General features: G+C 37.9%; 1 protein-coding gene across 1 annotated transcript in view; it reads right to left on the bottom strand.

Annotated features, from left to right (window-relative positions):
* Positions 1-24,985, bottom strand: part of TTC29 (tetratricopeptide repeat domain 29) — a 249,646-nt gene that overhangs the window by 146,845 nt on the left and 77,816 nt on the right. The window contains 2 exon segments of the mRNA XM_020993977.2: positions 14,014-14,099; positions 18,872-19,084. Coding sequence (XP_020849636.1) covers positions 14,014-14,099; positions 18,872-19,084 — 299 coding nt within the window.

Below are 24,985 nucleotides of genomic sequence, written 5' to 3'. Positions count from 1 at the left end.
TTTTTAAAGCATAATTTGGATAAATTACAAATAGAAAAAATTATCCTCATCCTCCATCAAATCTTATAAACCATTCTGGACTTTTCCAGGTATGGTTACTATTCTTCCTGTTCAGTGGCCTCCAGCTAACAGCTGTGCTATTGCCTTAAGGTCTGTTATACAATCATCTCATGATGGATTACACAGGAGGCTTTGATGTTCTACAGAACATTTTAACATAGTAAGCCTTGAATGCTAAAGCTTCTTTCTCTCTCTCTCTCTCCCTCTCTCCCTCTCTCTCTCTCTCTCTTACTTACCTTACCTACCTATTTACCTAGATCAAAGGATCTTAGCCACTTTATTTCATGGATCATTTTGATAGTGAAGTCTATGCATAAGATAAAATACACAAGATTACAAAGGAAACCAATCATATTGAATAACTGCCAAATTATTATTTTTTTAAATTAAAGTTCAGCAACCTCAGGTTGATATTGCTATCTTCTACAAAATAGGGAGCCATCAGTTTCTTAAAGTTCATAGGTCATCTTAGTATGAATAAAATAGTTACTACAAATCACTCATTGTCTCTATACTTCACATTTGAGTATATTTTTGAAATTACTGGAGTTGTGCTTTTTTAAAAAAAATATGAACACCCATTGGAACTGAAAGCAAAATTTCTGGTCCCTTTAAAAAATGGCTAAGTCAGAATTATAGAGATTTTGTCCTTTTCCTATGGCATTTATTGATGTATTTTAATGTGGGGATGCTAGCTCCCCAGGGCACTGAAAGCAAGTTTTCACATTTTCTGATTATTTTCCCAATACACGTGAATGCTAGATTATAGCTTCTAATAATTAAGGCAAAGAAATTCCTTCCTGTTATGTGAAGTATCATCTTACATACACTAGAAAACTTAGCCCTAATAGATTACCATTTAAACATACAGGGGGAAAACTATTAAGAAAAGAGGCTATTTAGAAAGTAATTTATAAAAATTTGAAAGCTAGCTAGTCTCCTCCCCATGAATCAGGTTGTATTCAAAGCATGTAATTTGTAAATGTGTCTCCATACGTAGTCTTTGATGCTGAATTAAGCTATTACCACATAGACATTTGCCTTAATGTTTTAGAAGGTCTATAATTTAACATTTATAGACAATTTAAACAAGATGATTAGTACTATCTTTTTATTTTTTCATAAATCCAAAAGTTATAAAAAGTTAAGAGATTTCATTAGGCACCATCATAAATGCTGTTTATGCCCCCCAAAGAAGGATCATTCTGAATGCATGAAGCAGAGTTAATGATTCTGCCTATACCTTTTAGGTGTATATTTGTTTTGAGGATTCTCAATTCCATGTACTTTTGAAAATAAACCTCTTTTCATTATTATGAAAATACAATGATCATGACTATAATTGTATATATACACACAAATATGTATATATGTATGCACATACATATTTTGGCAAATAATATATTTGGACAAATATATAATATATATATATATGTGATATGCATATATAATATAAATATGTGCATAGAATATAAATCTGTATAAGTGTATGTAGTAGTAATATATGTATATACACATACATATATATTGCATATATCACTTTTGTTGCTATTGTTAGCCAAAAAGCATTTATTAAGCCCTTACAATGCCAGGCATTGTGTTAAGTTGTGTAGATACGAAGAAAGGCAAAAATAATCACTCCCCTCAAGAAGCTCACATTCTAATGGAGAAAGACATCTGTGCATAAATCAGTACATATGAGATACAACACATAAATAGATGGAAAGTAACCTCAGAGGGGATTATTATAATTATTTATCATTACTTCACCTTTTAATGATTCTGTCAACTGATCTATATTTTGGACCTATGTATCTCTGCCTTGTGAGAAAGCCGAATGAATGAGAAAGAAGCTTAAATGTGTGCTGGCCGTGAGTATTGGGGGTGGACTGGGGGAGGGAACTCAGTGGCAACAACGGGGGGAAATGGAACCTGCCACAGCTGCTCTGTTTAGATTCCCCTAGAAGGGGACTGCCTAAGGTAGGCCACAGGACAAAAGGATAAAGAAGATGAAAACTCTGATGCAAAGCAGGAAGACAACTGCTGAGACCCCTGAGCCTCCACCCGAATAGTCCCAAGCTGTGTGGCAAGACCTCTTTAGCATGTAACAGAAGCTGGTGATGAACTACCCAGTACCATGAGGCAAACTGGCTCCAAGCAATATTGTCTGCATGTTATGGGTAATGATAACCAGGGCTCCTCTGGGAGAAGGATGCAATGATTTCATCTCTGTAAGCATCTGAGCTCCCCTTGGATGTGGAGACCATTAAACTGAGAACAGAAGGGTAAATCTTGGGCAATGATTTCTAATTGGAAAGTAAAGACAACTTATGTTCACTGGGCAGCAAATGCTGCTGATCTTTTGCTAATATGCATATTGATCAGCTTTCCAGACGAAAGGAATGAAAGCCACAGCCTACTCACTATCCATTCTAAAATTCAGGATATAATGTTTTGGAAAAAGAAAAAAATCAAATAGAAATCAAATCTCAGGAATCATCTTTTTTGTTGTTGTTCGAGCGTTTCAGTTGCCTGGTTTTATGTGACCCCATTTGGAGTTTTCTTGGCAAAGACAGTTGAGCGGTTTGTCATTTCCTTCTCCAGCTCATTTTACAGATGAGGAAACTGAGGCAAACAGGGTTAAGTAACTTGCCCAGGGTCACACAGCTAGTAAATGTCTGAGGCCAAATTTGAACTTGGGATGATGAGTCTTCCTGACTCTAGGCCCAGCACTCTGTGCACTACACTACCTAGAAGCCCTCACAAGATTCTCTTAGAGAAAAAATTGATTTATTTTACTTCTTTCTAGCCAATCCTCTTATATTCTAAAAAATATAATTATATAAAAGTACAAATACGATATAACTTACATAATATTTATTCGGTGACCAAGAGAAAAGATGATAAAAGAGAAGTCACAGAATTACTGAATGTTAGAGTTGAAAAGGACCTGATTGGTGACCTTCCAGTGATGACCAGCCCTTAGACCAGAGATGTGGTTATTCAGTTTTTGTTTGAAGGCTTCCAGTGAGGGGGAACCCAGAATCCCTGGAGGAGGCCCATTTCACTTTCAGGTAGCTCTCATGATTAGGAATTTGCCTCTTTGCAACTTTCACTCCTTACTCTGGGTTCTGCCCCCTCGGGCCAATCAGAATAGGTCTAATCCTGCTTCCCAGGATCGTCCTTCAAATATCTGAATACAGATGACATGACCCATGAGGTTCCTCTTCTCTAAGTGGAACTTCCCATTTCCTTCCTCCAGTCCTTACGGGACAGAGACTCATGCCCTTGACCATCCTAGTTTGCCTTTCTCTGGATGGTCTCTAATTTATTAATGTCCTTCTGATGTTATGGTTCCCAGAACTAAACAAAATACTTAAGATGTCTGATGAGGGCAGGTTACAATGGGGCCAACACCTCCGTATTCCTGGAAGCCAGGACTTCCTTAGTGTAGTCCAAGGTCACATGAGCCTGTGGCTGCCATATCACCCTGCTGACTCATGGTGAGCTTGCAGTCCATTAAAACCCCTAGATCTTTCCTCCCAAAGTGTTGCTCGTCCAATTCCTCTCCTATCTTTTATTTAGGAAGTTAGTTTTTAGTACCCAAGTGTAATACTTTGCATTAATCCCTAGTGAATTTCACCTTATTTGATTTAGCTCAATATTTTAGCCTAAGAGCTGGCAAACTATGATCTGTGGGCCAAATCCAGGGCACTTCCTATTTCTTTCTGTATGGCCCACAAAGCACATATGTGTGTGTGTGTATAGGTGGTGTGTGTGTGTGTGTGTGTTTATACACACACATACACACACATTTGTGTATTCACAACTCCCAGCCCAACAAGTGGGAACAACAGCAGATGACTGTTGGGTATTTTTTCTTAAACCAAACTGCCATCGCTCTTCAGTCTCCCAGTCTGCTCATATATTTGTATATACGCATATATACATACAGGTACATACATTTATATTTTTAAATGGTAGAAAAATCAAAAGACAAATAATGTTTCATGACACATGAAAATTATATGAAATTTAAATTTCAGTGTCCATAAATAAGTTTTATTTGAACATAGTCATGTTCATTCATTTATGTTATTATCCATGGCTGTTTTCACATTATAATGGCTGAGTCGAGTAGTTGTGACAGAGACAGTAGGTGTGTGGTGTTCTCATCACTTTGCACTGTTATCTAGCCTGCTATAAATTGCAATGATGCAGTTATCACTCAACAGTAGGTAGAGTGCCATGGATATCATTGTAGTGCAACATTTTATTTATTTTTATTACCTATGTGTACCCATCATGTCAAAATTAGAAGTCTTTGAAAGTCGTGCTTTTAAGGTATAGTGCAAAGCAGATTATTTTGTTCCTGAATTAGATGGCAAAGTGTTGGGTTTATTATTCAATAACACAGTAGCTAAGCTAAAAGAATATCCTCTACATCAACATTAACAGACCAAGCACTTATCACGATATTTGCAACTCACAGGAAAGCAATGGTCAGAAAAATTAGAAAGTTTAAAAAGTTATCTCATTGCAGCATAATTCCCAACAAAATTTAAAAAATGACAATGAAGCTGTAACCAAAATAACTTTCCAAGTGGTTCATTTGTTAGCCAAGCAAGGAAAGTCCTTCATTGATGGTTCCTTGATTAAAAGATGTTTGAATGAAGCAGCTGAATTAATGCATCTAGAGAAAATAAACTTGTTTAAGATAGTTAGCTTTTTGGATCAATTAAAATTATGTACTTACAGATTGATATCAGTATTTGGTAGTACCTATCTGTGTGAAAAGACATTTTCAAGAGTAAAATATGTAAAATCTCTTTACGCATCAGCTAACACATAAATATTTCCAATTGGTTTTGATGATAGGGAGCATTAACTTTGAACTCCAGTTAACTAAAATGCTAGAGCCCCCCCCCCAAAGAATTCAATTCTTTTAATTAGTAGACTAGTATTAAAAAAATTGTACTCAAATACTGATTATCATTATTATTATATTTTGAATGTCATCAATAAAAATTATGGAAATTTGTTCTCTCCGGTTAATTATCTCTATAATATCCTCAATTTTGCCTTTTGGCTTGCAAAGCTTACAATATTTTACTATATGGCCCTTTACAGAAAAAGTTTGCCAATGCCTGTTCTCTCTTGTAAAAGACTTTTTGGATCTCTCAGCTCAGTAATCAGTGAATCAGTAAATCAGCAATCCCCGACTCCCAGCCCAACAAGTGGGAACAGTAGCAGATGGCTGTTGGTGTTTTCCCTTTAACCAAGCTGCCATCACTCTTCAGTCTCCCAGTGGGCTAAGTACGAGGAAGGTAGGGTTGTGGCCTTGACTCCTCCACAGTGATGCAACCACAGCGGCATTGGTGAGCACTGGTTAAGCTTCCTTTTGTGGATTTTTTGTATCCCTTTGAGGGGTTCCTTAGTTCAATCGGATGCACAGTTGATGTGATTTGTGTCTATTTTCTTTGGGAAGGTGTCAGTACTTGTGTCTGTAGGTTGATCTGTGTTGGGGTAATTTCAGCTAGATCCATTTGGCCAGCGTGGAGGCGTATGGGGAGGTAGTAGCAGGTGTTCAGCCAGGATGTACACAATGGAGACAAATTAGGCAGGGCGTTGAATTCCAGGGCAAAGAGTAGGGACTTTACTCAAGAGTGTTGAATAGAAGGATGACATATTGGAACTGTGCTTTAGGAAGATTCCTCTAGGAGTGGTATGCAAGGTGGTTTGGAAAGGAAAGAGACATGGGACGGGGAACAGGGAAACCTACTCCCCTGGTCCAGGCCCTTAAATCAGGTGGTAGCAGAGAAGTAAGACAAGATAGACAGGAGAGATATTGAGTACATAGACTTAATAAGGCTCTGCGATCACTTATATGTAGAAGGGCAAGGGAAAAGGGGAAGTCAAAGATGAAACTGAATTTTTAAGCCTGAGGGACCATGTGGGTGTTGGTGGTGCTAGACGGCAATAGGAAATATAGGAAAGATAACAACTGCAATTGCTGAGACACAATGGTCTTTGAGAATGAAGAAGTTACTGCATGACATATCCTGATGCTTAAAAAAGGAAAAGAAGGGAGACTACAAATTATAAGTCAGTGGCTTAAATTGACTTAAATTACTCACAAAATTCTAAAATACATTACTGAAGAAATGGGGCTCTGACTGTTTGGGAAAGGAAGCAAAGAGCCAAAAGTAGCTTTATCAATAACAGGTCCATCCCCAAAGATCTGAATTTGTGATTTTCTCCAGCATTGTTAGGCAGGTCAGAATGTTAGAAACAATATTAAAAATTTTTTCGGATGTTAGCAGGATAAGCATATTAGCAGATACACTCTAATTAATAATAAGAAGAAGCTTGGCATATAGCCACAGAACCTTGAGTCAGAAGATTCTAGTTGGAGAGAGAGATTTCTGGGATCCAAGATGACAGAGTTAAGCATACTTACCTCCAAACAACCACAAAATAGAGCCCCCAAACAAATCCTGGAACAGTAGAACCAGTAAAAAGATAGGGTGAAACAATCATTTAGCCTAAGACACTTGGAAGGTTGGCAAGAAAAGGCCTGTCTCACTCAGGCGAAAGGGGAGCATGGTCCAGGGCAGGAAGCATCCCAGCAAGCCCCAATTCTGCACACCAGCAGGGGATCCTGAGCCCCAGTGTGGTAATTTAAGCAGCGGGCAAACACCAATAGCAGGCCCCCCACATGCCTTAGCATAGCCAAGGGAATGAGCAGACTCCAGCTCCAAGAACCACCACGCGCTTCAGTGGAGCCCAGGCAAACAGGAATCCTCTAGTGGCCAGAACACCATGTGTATCAGTGTAGCCACAGAGAAACAAAGAAACACTCCACAGGCCTTAGGGCATGCCAGACACCAGCAGCAGGAACCCAATTCAGCACCAAGTAAGCTGCCAGACCCCTACAAGCCAGCTGCCACCACCACCACCCCACCCCCTCAGCATAGCACCAGACACAAGGGCCTCAGGACAACATCAGTGCATCACTAGGTAGGTCCTGTGGCCTCTGGCACAAGAAGCCTCAGATAGTGCCCCTTCCACCCTGGAAGCAGAGCTCAAATGTAAGAGAAAGTGAAAAGGCCAAAAAAGATGAGCGAAAAACAACAAAAAAAGAAGACTCTAGTTGTAGTTTTAAATCTGTCACTTTGTGTATGTACTGGAGTAGGTCACAACCTCATTAGCCTCAGTTTCTTCATCTATAAAATGGAGCTAATGATATTTGTACTACTTAATTTGTAGGGTTATAAGGATCAAAAAATGATGTCTGTAAGATATTTTGTAACCATGAAGCACTATAGCAATATAAACTACTGTTGGTATTACTCAGGAAGAAACGAAACCAGGGAAGGTACTATTTTGTGGAATTGTTAAACTAAAATGCATTTTTAAAAGTTCTGTCTTATAAAACCAAGTGAGTAATAAAATGGCTGTGTTGGCAATATAATTTCTGATGGGACTATTTATTATTTATGGTCCCGATCTATGATTTCATTAGTTACTTGGGGCTCCCAGTGTGGAAACGCCCAACCCAGCTGCAGATGCACAACTCTTTTTAGAACTTGTTGTCTTAGAGGATTTCCTTATGGGTCCTGAGAGATTAATATTTTTTCCACGGTTACACAATAAGTATGTCTCATGTTGGACTTGAACTCAGTTCTCCCTGACTCCAAGGTCAGCCTTCTCCCTATCATGCCATGCTATCTTTCATTATTGATGAATAATAGAAAGCCAATAATACATGAACAACTTTGATAATTGAATACATTTGATATCTCTACAACTTTAAGTGAGCTGGATATAGTAGTAAGCAATGTGTTGTTTAGTCATTTCAGTCATTCTCAACTCTTTGTGACCATGTTTGGGATCTTCTTGGCAGAGATACTGGAATGGTTTTGCCATTTACTTCTCCAGCTCATTTTACAGATGAGGAAACTGAGGCAAACAGGGTTAAGTGACTTGCCCAGGGTCACATAACTAGTAAGTGACTTAGGCCAGATTTGAACTAGGGAAGGTGAGTCTTCCTGACTCCAGGCCCAGTGTTCTATCTACTGTGCCACCTAGCTGCCTCAACAGTAAGTAAATTTACATTTAAAAGTGAAGTACTAGGGAACTCTCCCCTGTTGCTTAAAAGAACATTTAGGATCAAAGGTCATCACTGAATTTTCAAACCTGTTCTGACACTGACTGAGCCCTAATGATAAAATCTTTAAATTCAGACTTCAGTCTTTCCTACCCCACATCTAAGGACTCCCAAAGAATACCAGCACAGAAGAGCCTTTCTTTTCTGGAATTCTGAATTTTTACTTGGACGATGTGGTGAGTTAATGTGATCACAACCAACGAGAAGTTCTTTTCATAGGACCTGATACCTTCAGATAGTCTGTCACTCTTTAAATGTCATTGACCAGACAAATTTGCTAGTTTGGGGCAGCTAGGTGGTACAGTGGATAAAGTGTGGGGCCTGGAGTTGGGAAAACCTGAGTTCAAATCTGGAGAAAGGCTCATCTTCCCGAGTTCAAATCTGGCCTCAGACACTAGCTGAGGGTCTCATGAGTACTTGTGAGCACATTAAGTGACTGTGGGCAAGTCACTTTAACCCTGTTTGCTTCCATTTTCTCATCTGGGGAAGTAAATGGCAAACTACTCTACATCTTTGCCAAAAACAAACAAACAAAAAACAACCAAAAAACCCAAATGGGGTAATGAAGAATTAGACATGACTGAACATCAACAATAAAAACCTTCCCCATTAGTAGATCCCGGAACAAATCAATTCTTTGATTTCTCTTATTCACCATGATTATCAGGTCAGTTGTCGACTTTTTAACAAGAAAGGAAAAGAATACTGAGGTTTCCCTCCCCGCCATGGCATTCAACACATTTCTTTTCTACTATAATTCATAATTTAAAGACACTCTTTCAAGCTATACACTGAATAGTTGAAGACCCCAATCTTTCTTATTAGCAGAGTTGTTAGTCACTAGTAGATTTGTTAGTGACACAGGTGACAAAGTCATCTCTCTTTGAAGAACTACAGTAAAAAAATAACAATAGCATGCAGAGATTTTGAAGAACTACAACAACAATAATAATAATAGTTAGCATTTATGTACTGCTTATAATTTGCAAAACACTTTATATGTGTTAACTCACTTGATCTTCATAACAACCCTGTGAAGTAAATGCTATTATTATCTCCAGGATAATATTATCCTCAGGATATAATTATCCTCAAGAAAATTGAATTCCAGAGAAGTTAAAGTGACTTGTACAGGGTGACATAGACTACAGGAACTAAGAGAAAGGATAAATACTCATGAGAAATGGGGTAAAGTTTAGGAAACTATTTGGAGAACTTTTCAAATGATAACATCCAATCAGGAGTTAACATGGGAGATATTATATAAGAATAACTGATGGGAATAAAAGATGAGCAAACCGTGAACAACAAAGAACATGTCACATCGTACTTTAATTTTTCTTGTCAGCTTTATCAAGAAAACATGTAACTTCTATAACCTGTAACCCTTCCATTCTATTTAGGATAGTGCAAAGAACACAATAAGCACTGAGTGAATAGAAGATGGCGCCATTGTTTTACACAATTGGAAAATTGGATGGAAGGAATTCAGAAGAAAGGTGAATGGCTATATTTGTTACATTTAATTTTTCTTCATGGGATGACATCTATTATTCTGACACTGATATTCTTCCAGTGATAGTATGGCTATAGGTCATGAAATACTTCAATCTCCCAAAATTCAAAGTTGAGGAACACTCAAAGGGCAATGAAGACATGCATGGTGGGTGCAACTAGGTTATATAAATGATGATGATGATGATGATGATGATGATGATGATGACGACTTACATTTATACAGAGCTTATTATGTGGTAGGCACTGTTCTAAGTACTTTACAATTATTACCTCATTTGATCAGATAAGGAATTGCAGAAAAGTGGTATAAAGGATATCATGAGAGAAAGTATGACCAGAAAGAAAAGATGCGCTGGTCATCTAGGAAGAATGAGGAGGCCAACCAATGGACAATTCATCTACTCCACTAGGAGTCTAATGTCAAAAGAATTCAGTGAAGGTCTCAAGTATGTTTATGAATAATTTACGGGAAAATATGGATCAGAGTTACATAGGAAGAGTTGATGGGTTACCGTCTGCACAACGAGCCCACTGATGAAATCACAGATCTTACTGGAGTATGGGAGGGAGGCAACCAGTTGGGTATACACAAGTAGCCACCAAAATGATTTACAATGTCTTATAGAATGGAACAATGTAGACTCATGAATACAGATTGGTGTAGAAAAGGAAGAGATGAGTTTTATTTGCATATGGGTAATGGATTAAATCACACAGGATAGAACTATAAAGAGACAGAAGAGGAAAAGAAATAAGTCCCAGAAGAGAGTTGTAGGCGAATTTCCTTTTATCTATGACATATAGCAGGAAGATGTATCTACATAGGATGTGTTGCATAAAAAGTCCGAGATAAAGAAGAAAACAATCTTGTCTTAGGTATTAGATCAAGATTTGATAAATAAGTAACGATAAACAACTAGCCACACTGGAAGTTAGAAGCAGAGAGGAACTCCTTGGCCATGTGCCCAGCGGGGACACGCTAGGCGGCAGGTGTTAGAGACACTGTGATGAGTGAGGTCGTGTTCAGCAGAGACTACATATCTAATGGACAGCATGTGTCCAGTGGAAAAAGCACTTGGTAGAGGCCATGCACCCAGCGTCCACTAGAGACAATATGGCCAGCAGAGCAATGTCTGGCAAAAGCTGTTCATCCAAAGGCAGTGGTATCCAGCTCAGGCAGCACAGCCAATGGAAATTAGTGAGAGACAAGCCTGGCAACAGGTGCATGATGACATCACTAGAAGACATCAGTATCAGACTAGAAGGTCCTGCAGTATCAAAGTTACGAGCTGCTCCTCCACTTGCACCCTGGCTACCTGGGTGCACTTGACGTGTGCTTCTCCACATATGCAGCCTGGCAAGCACATGCTCCCTGTGTGTGCCCTTCCACACATTTCCTATGTGTGTCAACTACTCCCGATGAGGTTTGAGGTGATAGGAACCAGGGCAGTGTTACCTGGAATGAATTTACACGCTTATGCCATCTCTCAGTCAAGGGGCAAAGTTTATTATAATGCTTAGAGAAGCCCGTGAAGTTGCTAAGGAACCTGTAAGCCAGTGAGGATGGTGCTGGGGCTTATACGGAAAAGGGACAGGGAAAAAAGGATATCAAGGATACTAATTAGGTAATCTGGAGACTTCAAAGGAATATGCCAGGGGTCCAGGTGCCTTGAGAGAAGGTGTCTGTAATCTATGGATGGGGAAGTTCAGGGAATCTGTAGGAATAACTCTATTGATACCAGACATTGTGGGAGAAAAGAAGTTTTTGTTTAGTTGCCAGAGGCATGGTCCTTGGGAATCTGGTGCCAGGCCCTGAGTCTGCTCTGATAAAGGAATTACAGGGTCATGTGCTCTGTAACAAGAGAAAATTTTCTCACAGGGGCCTACTGAGATACTGGGTGGCTTCCAGAGACATGAACTTAGGGCTGGGGCCTGAGCCCAAGCACCCCATCAATCTCACTGATGGTGTGCATATTACTGGAAGAGTATGTCATATATTTATTTTTTCCTAATATATTTTTATTTCATTAAATATTTTCCAATTACATGTAAAAATTTAATATTTAAAAAAAAAATTTGAAGTGCCAAATTTTCTTCTCTCTCCTTAAGAAGGCAAGCAATTTGATATAGATTAAACATGTGAAGTCATGCAAAACACTTCCATATTAGCCATGCTATTAAAGAAAACACAGCTACTCCCCCACCCCTGCAAAAAAAGAAAAAGATAGTAAAAAAAAAATAGATGCTTTGATCTGCATTCAGACTTAAAATCCGTTCTTTCCCTGGATGCAGATAGCATTTTTTATCACGAGACCTTCAGAACTGTCTTGGATCATCGTATTATTGAGAATAGCTACATCATTCACGGTTGATCATCATACAATATTGCAGTTATGTTGTTTTCCTGGTTCTGCTCATTTTACTTTGCATTGGCTCATGCAAGTCTTTTCAGGTTTTTCTGAAACCATCCTGCTCATCATTTCTTATCACTAGCACAACCACGTTCCATCACACCATGTATTTATGAAGGAAATTTTTTATTCCTACTTTTATTATTATTCTATTTCATTGAATATTTTGTGCTTGAGTCTACTAGCTGACTATTAAAGAGAAATGCATTAACAAGGGCTCATGAACCATGATTTTTAACAGATGCAGTCCTTCAGAATATCTTGAACCTGGGGGTAAGATTCTCTGAATTGGGGGTGGGGTGCTCCTAGATACTATATACCATTAGCAATAATTTACCTAAGCTGGTACCATATTTCATGTCTCAGTGGTCAACTAATTAATAATAACAATAGTATCCAGCAGATAAGTGATTTAAGGTCTGCAAAGCACCTTATGGACATTCTCTAATTTTGCCTTACAACAATGAATCTTTGTTAATGGTGATAGATTAATAAGTACTGAAAAACTCTGGCAATATTGATCACAAACTAATGAAATTTAAGATTCTGAAGTGAGAAAGGAAGGAAAGAGCTGAACATTAAGAAAGTTCATTTCAAAGAGGTCAATTCTAACAACCTCAAGAAAGTCAATGAAAACTTATTTTGGGAAGGAGATTAGGCATCTCAACCAACCATTCAATTCAATAAACCTTTATTAAATGCCTTCTTAAAATGCAAGGCATTGCACTCTATGCTGAGGATAAAAAGAAGATTCACTTTCTGCCCTCATGTTTCTTATAATATAATAAATTTTGAAAAAGGAAACTAGGAAAGGTGAACATTTTTTGTCTTAACACTAAAGGAACGAAGGAAAATGCATTTGTTAGACACCTACCACATCCTAGATACTGTGCTAAGACTTTACAGATATTTCTTCTGATCCTCACAACAACCCTGGGAGGCAGGTGCTATTATGATCCCGCTTTTACAGTTGAGGAAACTGAGGCAGATAGAGGTTAAATGACTTGCCTAGGCTCACACAGCAAATAAGTATATGAGGCCAGATTTGAAATCAGGTTTTCCTGACTCTGTTTCCCAGGTTGCCTCAAGGGACAAAACAGATAAACAAAAAAACTTATTCCTTTGGAAAAGATGAGTGACCTACCTAGATTGCATAAATATCTGAATTACTAATTAGAAAGTCAAAAAACTGGAAATTATAAAGGAGTCACTATGAGACAGTGTGCAAAATCTGAGACTTTTTTTTTAAGAGCAGAAGCAAAACTGAAAAATGTTTTTGGAATAAATAGTTTTGATAAATCTAAAAGAAAAATTGCCTTTGGTTATAAAAGTTCTTTAGGAGTTCTTTAAAAAAAACCCACAAAACCTTGGTCATACTGGATGAGATGTGGTCAGACCTTTGTGACGGGCTTTGCCCTGGATTATAAATAAGGAAGCCCCACTAGGCCAGCATCATAGGATTTTCATTATTGCCCATTCCATTGCCTAACAGCTGTGATGGGAATGCCAGGAAGCCTCTCATCTCTGCGCATTTTATTCTAAATTCTAACCCAAACACAATGCTTCCTTTATCATCTACTATTGGCACTTGAGTTCATTTCCACTCCGACTGGGTGGGGCTGTCAAATAGATGGTCGTGTTCTTCCATTATTGTTAGGCTTTCATGTGTTTGATGATAATGGTTTAGTAATTTAGAAATATGCAACCCTACATACAAATATAATATGTATTGATGTTCTGCTTTCACCCCTCAACCTCAGCTCACTAGCATAAGGCTCACCACATTTCTGCAGGGCACCTAGCAGAAGTAGGGCCATGAAGAAAACGGAAGAAAACAATTTCTGCTACACTTACTGATTTTGCCAGTTCGAATTCTCCAGCTGCATGATACGCTAAGCCTAAAGCAAACGCAGCTTCTCCTTCCATCTTTTTGTCACCCCCTAAAAAAGAAAATGGAGAAAATTAGCATGTGGTCCAAAGAAATGGTTAAAGAGCGAAAGTAATAGAAGCCATATTTATATCATAGTTCTTATAAGACAATATTTGTAAAGTGCTTAAACAGTGCCTGGCACATAGCAGGCACTATATAACTACAGAAATATTAGCTAGTATTAATAAATAAATAATTATTATTATTATTCATTTCTCTCATAAAGTTTCTTAACCTGGGATCTATAAACTGATTATTTAATTATTATTCATTTTTAACATTCTTCAAAAATTTTTTTCTGAGTTCCAAATTCTTTCCTTATTTCCAGTACCTCCCTTACTTGTAGAGAAAGCAAGCAATATGATATCAATTATACATGTGAAATTATGCAAAACACATTCCATATTAGCAATGTTACAAAAGACAAGAAAAATAAAGAAAGTTTAAAAATTATGCTTCAATCTGTACTCAGAGTTCATCAGTTCTCTCTCTGCAGGTGGATAGCATTTTTCATCATGAGTTCTTCAGAACTGTGTGAATAATTTTAAAAAATAGTTTGACAACTGTATTTCAATATAATTGGTTTCCTTTTGAATCCTATATATCTTATTTTGTACATTTAAATATAGTAGTTTGAGAAGGGGCCCATGGGCTTTACCAGGCAGTTAAAGGAGGCCATTGTACAAAAAAGGTTAAAAGGTTCCATAACTTTACAACTTATAGAGAACTTTCTTCACAACAATCCTAGAAGGCAGACAGTATGAATATTACCACCCCCCTCATTTTATAGATTAAGAAACTAAGGTTCATTGAAGGACCTTGCCTAGAGTTACTTACAACTATTATTATTAGACAAAATGAATGTATTCTTCAAAGAAATGATATGAACACAGTAGACTTTGTGATTGTTGTTTTCAAATGCAGTAGAATTTAGAAGCAGCAAGGTGGTAACTGAAGTCGTTAAGACCTATGTTCAAATACATCCTGAGAAATGCGTTAGCTGACTGTGACCATGGGCAAGTCACTTAACAATTAATCAATAGCAATTAATAACATTAAGTGCCTACTCTGTGCCAAGCAGGTCAGCTAGGTGTGGCAGTGGATAGAGTGGCAGTCCTGGAGTCAGGACAACTTGAGTTCAAATCTGAGACACTTACTATCTGTGTTACCCAGAGCAAGTCTCTTAACCCCGTTTGCCTTAGTTTCCTCATCTGTAAGATGGACTGGAGAAGAAAACGGCAAACCACTCTAGTATCTTTGCCAAGAAAACCTCAAATGAGGTCACAGAGTCAGACATGATTGAACACCACCACCACCACCACCACCACCACCACCACCACCACCAAGGAATAATTAGCAAAGTTGATATCCATTTGCTTATATTCTGCTCAAAAAGGAACAGTTTCAGTAAAGATTAATATGCTACCATCAGAAGTGTTAGTACAGGAAGTGATGGCTAGCTTTTCTTCCTATGATGAAATTCTACATATTTCCATGTAAAGTCCAAACACAATTTCATCTGTTGATGGCCCTTTATGATCTGTCACTGAGGTAGATTCCTTATTTAAGCAAAGGGCTGCCCCCACTGTATTTAAAATGGATAATCCATGAATTAGCTAATCATTTTTATTCACAACCAACACTCAGCGAGTGGTGTTTAGTCATGATGTCCATTATATACAAGACCGAAAAATTCACCTGCACCAAAATTCATTTACATCATCTTCCAGTGTACAGGAAAAAAAAAAGAAAGGAAGTCTTCATTGGTCTTTGGCTTAGTGTTTCAGATCTGAGTGCATTACACCTGGGAAAACTTCAAATGTGGGGATGATGGATATGGATTTCAGAGTCTATTTACACATACATGGAATCAAAGTCTTTTAATTACTTTAATTCCCCTGAAACCAAAATCTTTGGAAAAGAGAAGCAATGCTGTACTGTTGGTTCAAATAATGAATGGCAAAGCTAAAAATGGAATGTAATTTATCCATTGTTTTGTTGTTCTATTAGGTCTTGCTGTTAAGTTTTGGCTGTTTCTGCTATCATGTTCAGGATCCATTTACAAGTAAGAGCTAAGCTCTGAAACAAAAAGATCTTTATTTTAAAAATGCTGAAGTGAAAAGGACAGCCTTTTGGAATTTGTCTTAGACTCATAAACTTAGTGCTGGAAGGGACCCTAGAGGTCATGTGGACTGATTCTGCCATTTCGCAACAGAGGAAACTGAGGTCCAGATGGGTTAAATGCCTTGCATAGGGTTACAGAGGCAAATAAAAGAGTCAGGATTTGAAAATAGCTCCTCTGACTGCAAATCCAGCATTTTGTCTGCACTTGTGGATTGAACCAAACGGTATTAATTATACCTCCTCGCGGATAAAAATGGTCCAGTGGATAGAGCTTGGGGCCTGGAATCAGCAAGATATAAGTTCAAATCCGGCCTCAGACCCTTAAGATCTGTATGACTCTGGGCAAGTCACTTAATGCAGTTTGTCTCAGTTTCCTCATCTGAAAAATGAGCTGGAGAAGGAAATGGCAAAACACTCCAGTATCTTTGCAAAGAAAACTCCAAATGGGGTCGTGAAATGACTGAACACCACCACCAAAAATAGATGAAAAGGTCTGAAGAATATCAATCAATGAGCTTCCTCTAAATTAAGTCACTAGCACTGAGCATGTATAGTTCATTGGGAAACCACGGATTGGAACTCAAAAAGGAATGGTGTCATCACCTTCAAAAAAAGAGATTTGCTCTAATGACTTAAAATTAATATATAATCAAATACATAAAGCAAACCTAACAATGGTTCATATTTCATAAACTGCATCATTAATAATGTAGAAATAATCTGATCTCAAAAGTTAATTCTTGGGAGTAAATTTTTTCCTATTATCTTCCTCCAGGAGGGAAAAAAAAGGTGTCCCCCCCTTCATAGGATGATAAGATTATAGATTGAGAGATGGAACAGCCCTTAAATGGCTCCAATTCTCCTGACTTTACAGATGAGGAACCTGAAGCACAGAGAAGAGTCACATAATTGTGAAGCATCTGAGGTAGAATGCAAACCTAGATCTTCCCAATTCCAGGTTCAGCACTTTATCCACTACATCACACTGCCTTAATTCAAAATTAGAGTTTGGCCTCTTAGAGAAACATCTGGAGTTGTTTATGAGTTATCTATAAAAATGTGATCCCATAAAACAGCGTATATCAGGGACAGTCCAGAATTCAATGAAGGCTTAAATATTTTACTATACTAACAGCTCATGTTCACAAAACACAGTCATGTTAACTTTTACTTGACTGCAAACTCCCCAAGAAGTGCTGTTGTTCAGTCATTTTTCAGTCACATCTGACTCTCTGTGATCTGATTTGGGGTTTTCTTGGCAGAGATACTGGAGTAGTTTGCCATTTTCTTCAGTTCATTTTACAGATGGGGAAACCAAGGCAAACAGAGTTAAGAGACTTGCTCAGGGTCACACAGGTAGTAAGTGTCTGAGGCCAGATTCGAACTCAGGAAGATGAATCTGCCTGATTCCAGGCCACGCACTCTATCCACTTTACCACCTAGCTGCACCCTTTTTCCTCAGGAGTAGGCAGGTCAGATGTTAAAATCACCATTTTAGTGATAACGAAAATGAGGCTCAGAATCAGAACCATAACTAGCATATTTGACACCTAGGACAAGTAGCATTGTCAACTGTGAAAGGAAAACTCAACCGCTGTTGTTGCTGTTTTGAGGGGCGAGAGTGGAGAAGAGACCATGAACATGATACTCATGGAGGGAGAGACCTTGGGATACCAACCCCTTCCAATGGGGTGACCACCAGAGTCAGGACTAGGAAGAAGAGGAAAGTTTGTACCCCTTTTTCTCCATCTCAGAAATGCTCCTCTATTATTTTAGAGCCATTTTTATAGGAATTTGGAGGGGTTTGGGGGGAGAGCTCAAACAAGTCACTGCTTTTACTCCACCATCTTGGCGCTGACTCAATGCTTCTCTATCATTGACTGACTCTAGGTTAACATAACTTAAGAGGATCACAGGATGTAAAGCTAGAAGCAAACTCTGAGAACTTTTCATCCGACCCCTTGCACTTTCACAGTCGAGAATATGAAGGCTCAGAAGGGTGGTGACTTGCCCCATGGTCAGATAGCTGATAAGCTGGGATTTGAACCCAGTATTTCTCACTCTAAAGCTAATGGGTTTTTTTTCTCTTATACCACACTCCCTTATATGAATTTTATGAATTAATATATCATATAAATCTATTCTTGGGCTTTTGTCTTTATATTATATGTATAAAAAATATCAACCTTCTTAGAACTACTTTTTATGCTGTTTGTCTTAAATTGGTAGACAATACTCAGATAAATTCACCTATTTTACTGAAAAGACCACTGAGTTCCTTGTGACAACTGAGCCTCAGTTTCCTTCCTTTTTGTAATGACCTGATGCTTATGTGCAATGAAAGCGTATAACCTCAGGGGAAAAAAAAGTCTTAACTTCCATCAACGACCCTAACTTCTGATTACCAGCCCCTTGTTTTACAATGTTGTTCCCAGAATATGGCGTTTTTGAAGATAAAGCTTTCAAAAAACTCATGGATTCCTCGTGGTCAGCAAGAAGGCACTTTAGTTTTATAGTGAACTTTGGAAGTATATTGATGGCATTTGCCTTTGAATTTCATTGGAAATAATCAAACACTTGACAATTTTTACTTTGCTCCTGGGAAAGTCCAGAACGGTGCATTGATGGAAGGAAAGTATGTATTTTTTTCCCACCTACCTTCTTTGGCTTTTTCACAAGCTTTCAGTAGAGTCTTGATAGCGTGTTTGTACTGTTTGTCATTCAGCATTCTTTCTGCTAGCATTGTGTAGATCCTCCGGAGATTTTCACAGGCCATGGAGTGGAGATTGTGGCCGCTCAAGTCTTGCCATAACCGTCCCTCTGTCATTTCATGGAAGGTTTCATAACGCTCAGCAGCTTCTTCAAGCTGACCTGAAGAACAAAAGTCGTTCACAAAGACAAACTGGGTGGGGCCTACCCTGATTACAATTTTGTGTATGTCTCAAGGCCAGAGTATATGTGAAGTCCAGAAGATACAGAATTACTGAGGTTGTGGTGATGAGGAACATAGAAGGACTGGCAGATGAAGCACGATGATTAAGGATTTAGGATATCTATGAGCGGTGATTATTTAAAGGGCGATAGCTGGGAAGGAAGGCCAACCCAACAGGACTTTGAATTTAGCCTTGCCTTTTGCTAGACTCATGGGCAGTCACCTCTGAGAGATTTACTTTGGATAGCAAGACTTGAGATGGATCAGTTATCTTTGGGGGCCAGTTTGAGAGTCCTGACATTTTGTATTGATCATCATAATGAAACCAAATACCCATTTGACAATTTTTAGTTTTTTGATAAGGGACGAATTGATCATAAATTCCACAAATCTGACTAAAGATTACTTCTAAGAAACAGCTTTTATTCCCCTTTCCATATTTGGGAAACTGAGGGAAGATTAACAGATTTGGTAGAAATGTGCAAAAATACAACATAGGAAAGCCAATACTTAATATTGCCTCAGGCCATTTCATTCCTTAAAAATGCTAAGCAAACTTGTTTTCTAGTATGGTCGTTTACAACAGCACAAAACTAATTATATTTTACTCATTAACATCTATTACTTTATGGAAATGAGTAAAAAAAATTGTGGTGGCCAAAAAATTTCCTAATTGGGATTCTCTAGGAAGCCATCCCCGAACCACAGGCAGCCCACACTTCTGATGCTGCCTACAAAAATTGCCCCTTCTTCTCCAAATAGAGTCACTTATAATGGACTAGGCTAGTACTATTATTTTTTTAAAGTATAATCATGCCTTCTGTTGTCAGAGGGTACAAAAAATTGGCTGAGTCTCCATGAAATCCTTTATCATGGTTGGTGAAACCTGTCTAGATAGACCACATCTCATGTTCTCAGAAAAGAATTACCACTGTATTCAGATAATGATCATGAAAATAGCTATGCCTTATTAAAATTTATGTTTTATAAATTATGTCAAGATTATATGGATATGAAAACCAACACAATGCAAAGATTATAACTTCTCCATCTTTGTTTATAGTAATCACAAGGTGGTGGTGGAGGTTAGAGGGGAGTCACTAAATTTTAGCACTCAGCGCAGTGCCTGGCACAAAGTAAATTCTTAATAAGCGCTAGTTGACTGATATTTTTTAAACATTTCACAATTGTGATAAGACTAGCACAGGTACAACAGCAGCTAATGCAATTCCCAGGGTAGATATGGGTAGTAGAGATGGCACTCATGAAGTAGGAGGACCAGAACTGGATTTGGAATGCTTTTGTTTGAATTCCACATCCACTACCTATTGCTTGGGCCATTATAGAAAAGAAGTGTCGCCTCTCCATGCCTCAGTTTTCCTACTTGTAAAATAAGGGAATTAGATTAGATGATTTTCTAAGGTCCCTTCTAACTCTAATCCCCATTGTTCCAAGACCTAGTCTTCTAACTTGGCATCTTAACAAGTACAGGATAGTGCCTTGAACTGGGTGGCCAGATATAGGGACCTACTCCCAAGTTCTAAACCCCCTCTTTTTTCTTGGCCTATTCTTTTTCTGTAACTACAACGTCCATCGAATTTCCTCATAATCTTGGTTCTACTCCCACTCTCCTCTCTTGACCATCAGGACTATATCCTGACATTTTGTTTACTCCTGCCTTGTTGATTTCCTTTTTGCCTACTAATGGTAATCCTTAGGTGTTTCTGACCAGTTGTGAACTAAGGCATACAGATTTTCTATTCCTAATTTAAGAATCATCAATTTCATCTTGAAGAGTTAGGAGCACAGGAAAGAGTCAGTAAATGGACTTGCAAAAACTTGAACCCTTTGGCTATAATCATACAATCAATTGACTTTGACTGCAGAAGGTCTTGTCAGAATCCTAGCGTTAGATATTACAATGTGATAATATTTGTGAATAAAAAGATTAAACTATTTATCTGTTTTTTGTATGTTTGTTTTGTTTTGCCCAGATGTGATATGATTTTATTGGTATAGGGAACTCATGATCTGGAAACTTACTTCATTGAATGTCAACTGTCAACTGGTCTTATAACTTATGGTCTTAGTTACCTGGGGGGCATTAAGAGGTTGTGATGTCTGCAGGCATACATCTGTTATGCAGAGATAGGATCTGAACCCAGATCTTCCTGACTTTAAGACCAGACTTAAATCCAGTCTGCCACAATACCTCAAATATCTACAGCACATAAAAAATCTAACAGATTCAATTCATAGCAGTCTCTCTAATCATATTTGCCATTTCTTTTTCAAACAATAAACAATAAAATTTAAAATTGGAATTTTATGAATAAAAGATTATGCCTTAAAGTATCACACAAACTTGTTCTTATTTAAAGTTAAATCTAAATAAGATTATAACTTCAAAAAAATTAATTGAAAATTTAAAAAATTACTGTAGCTACAAGGAGTTTGGCAAATGACCATTAATATGGTTGCCATGTTGTTAAGAAATATGTAGATGCATGAGGAAATCAGTTCTATTCAATTTAGTTCAACAATGATCTATTAAGTGTCCAACATGTACAGAACACTGTGCCAGGTGCTATCGACACAAAGCCAAAAATAAAACAACACTGTCTCCAAGAGGCTTATGTTCTAATGTATAGCTCAAAGAAGAGAGATTTTTTTTTCCCATTTGGTTTATTGATTCAGTTTGGTTACTTTTTACCATGTACCCTGCGTAGGTCCATATAGAATGCAATTTGTCAATGAAAAAACTTTAATGTATAAATAAGACACAAGGTAGGACCCCAGGTCCTTGTCCTCATCCACCAGAGTAACATGGACAACAGAATTTGATTAGTTCTCCTTCCCTGGACAAGTCTATTGTTGACTTCTTCTTTCATTAAGAAAGGACAGAGAAGCAAGAAAGTTATATCAGAAAATCAATGGCATAAAAGCAGAAAGAGAGAAAGCAGGTCAGGAAAGAGAACTCAGAAGTATTTCATGGATGTGGAGAGATGAGTCTTTAGGGTGTCACTTGAAGAAATAGGAACAAATCTCTCACAATCACTACTATGAATCTGAGGATCTCTCTCTCCTCTCTCTCTCTCTCTCTCTCTCTCTCTCTCTCTCTATATATATATATATATATATATATATATATGTATATATATGCATATATATATATACATATATTCATCCATCCACCCACCCACCCACACATCCATCCACCCATCTATCTACCTACCTATCTACCTACCTACCGCAGTGATATTTATTTATGAATTTATTTATGAAGATCTGAACTCATGACTTCCTAGGTAGAGTGAACTTCACCAGAGTAGAGACTCCCTACACCAACACGTATCAACAACTTGTTCCCAACTTTGACTTTTAGAGAACTGCCCAAGGTGCTGTGAAGTTAATTGTGCCCAAGGTCACATAGCCAGCAGATGTCAGAAGTGGGACCTGAAGCCAGGTAAGCCTTCCTAAATCCTAAGACAGAATTCTGCTCACCTGAGAGGCAACAATCCCTCTCAGCAAGGTGATTAAGCAAGTGGTCTACAAAAAAAGCACTACTGAATAATGCTAGAATACACTAGTAATATGCTAGAAACTCTTAAACTAAAATCTGGGAATTTCTCAACCATTCTTCCCAAGCTATGCAGGGAAATGACGTTTCCAGGAATAATTAAAAACTACTACGAAATGAAGTCAAAACTTTCCAGAAGCCCCAGGATCTTCTTTTAATCTATCATCCATCTGACTCAATATAAATGTGAAGCAGGCTAATAAAACACACTTGAAGAGACATGTTGTGAGCAGTTATGTTCATAATGAGATAACATTCCCCTAACAAATGAAAATAGAATAAAACCTGGATATTTTTCTAACTCGATGGAGATGACAAAAGGAGTAAGTAGGTATTTATAGTTCTTCACCTAAAGGAAAGTGTACTATTAAAACAAAACCACTGCCATTTTAACTGAAGCCCACATAAACGGAAACTCATCTATCTATTCATTTAAAAAAAAAAGAAAGAAAACAAAAATAAAAACACATGGGCCCCATAAACCAAAAAGCAGGACAGGAGGCTCCGACTCACACTATGTAGGGGAAATAAGATTCTCTCTGTCTGGGTATTATCTCAGACTTGTTCACCCCTTCTTCCCTTTCTCTATACAACAACATTGCTGAAAGTTTATAGATATTTGTTACATCACAGCAGATGTCTTGAACAAATATTAAGCAAAGGAGAATGTATATGATCTCCACCATTTTAGGTTTTTTTTTAAAGTAGAAAGATTGACTAGATATTAACACAAATGGGTTTAAATGTGAAGCTGCCATAAAAGCGGGCACATAAATGTAATTCTCCCAGCCGCTATTTTGATGCACATTTTTGATTCCATGAATATTTTATGAAATGGCCCAAACTAAAGCCATATAACATTCCTGCATTACTGATGCTTGCGCCCGTAAGCTACGAACATTAGAGGCATGATTGAGTGCATTAAAATGAACTCATTCAGCAGTGCATTGATTACTCGAAGGGAGAGGGAAAAGGCGGGGGGAAGGGAACAGGGAGGGTGGGGAGGGAGGAGAAAAGATCCTCCTCTTCACCATAGAGCCCACATATCTGAAGTTTGCAACACAGAAATGAAGACAGAATTTGTGAAGCATGCGCTATGATGGGCTATCCCATAAATAAAAAGCCTAGACCTGGCAGTAATTAGGGAAGGTGTTAATTATGTCCAAGGATTGCTTCTGGAATTGTTCAGGTAATTTAAAATGTCACCGTCTCTAAGAGGCACTGAGTGATCTGCTCCATGCATCAGCAGTACTGAGAACAGCTAATTATTGCCACTTACAGCCGGCTACTTGAACATTTGCCAGTTAAAAAAAAGAAAAAAAGAATGCAGCAGGAACAGTTGTACAAAAAATAATTTGACAGGTCTATGAGGCACATTTCGTCAATGGTCATGGTATAAACAGTAAGTGCATTTAGCCCTAAATTGTGAACATTTGTGGAAGACTTTAGGGAAATATTCCACTTTAGTTTAAAACAACAACCTAAAGGAATAATAAAGCTTTATGTATATTATATTACATTTTACTCTAGAACTACTGGACATCTTTGGGAGTAAGTTATTATAATGTACAATGTAGACATAAAACCTGCTAGAACCAATACTGAACAGCAGCAAAGAGAGAAAGATGTTATTGCCTTTTGTAAAAAAAAAAAGTAATAATAATAATAAACAACAAAAACAAACAAACAAAAAACTATTTCTTTCTGTGCCTGTTCCAAGTCTTGAACAATTTATATTATCTTTTGGCTTTTACATTCAGTTATGAAAATGATCCCAGCACAGCTTGTGATGAAATCTTTGGGGGTTTGTCACTCATTCCAAGGAGAGTCACCAGGTCCCAGGGATGATAGCTTGTCAGGAGGGATTTACAGTGTCCCGTCCCCTAATGCCAGATACTTCAAGAGGGCCAAGAAACAAAGCCTTTGTTTTTTTCTCAGTGACCCAGCTAATCAATGGGGCAGAAAGGTGGCGGGCAACTTTGGGAAAAGTCTGGAAGAAAAGGAAAACAATCTTTCTTCTAAAAAGGATGCCTAGCTTCATTCTTTTCAGCCAAGATATTAGGTGTGCTGGCAAGGAGGACACTTGAGAACCACTCAGAGCATGGGAGGGGACCTGAATTAGGGAGTGGTAAGAGTCAGAGGAAGGCCTAGACAGAGATGCTATTAGTCCCGGTAATTTAATTCACTTCAACATTGTACTGTTCCAATAGTGGTGATACTATATAAAAAAATGCAAGTCCCCTCAAGGAGCTTATAATCT

Source organism: Phascolarctos cinereus, unplaced genomic scaffold (genome assembly GCF_003287225.1).
Source record: "Phascolarctos cinereus isolate Bilbo 61053 unplaced genomic scaffold, phaCin_HiC Scaffold_9;HRSCAF=440, whole genome shotgun sequence".
Lineage (NCBI taxonomy): Eukaryota > Metazoa > Chordata > Mammalia > Diprotodontia > Phascolarctidae > Phascolarctos > Phascolarctos cinereus.
Note: the sequence above shows the minus strand (reverse complement) of the source record. Positions and strands in the feature narration are given on the sequence as shown.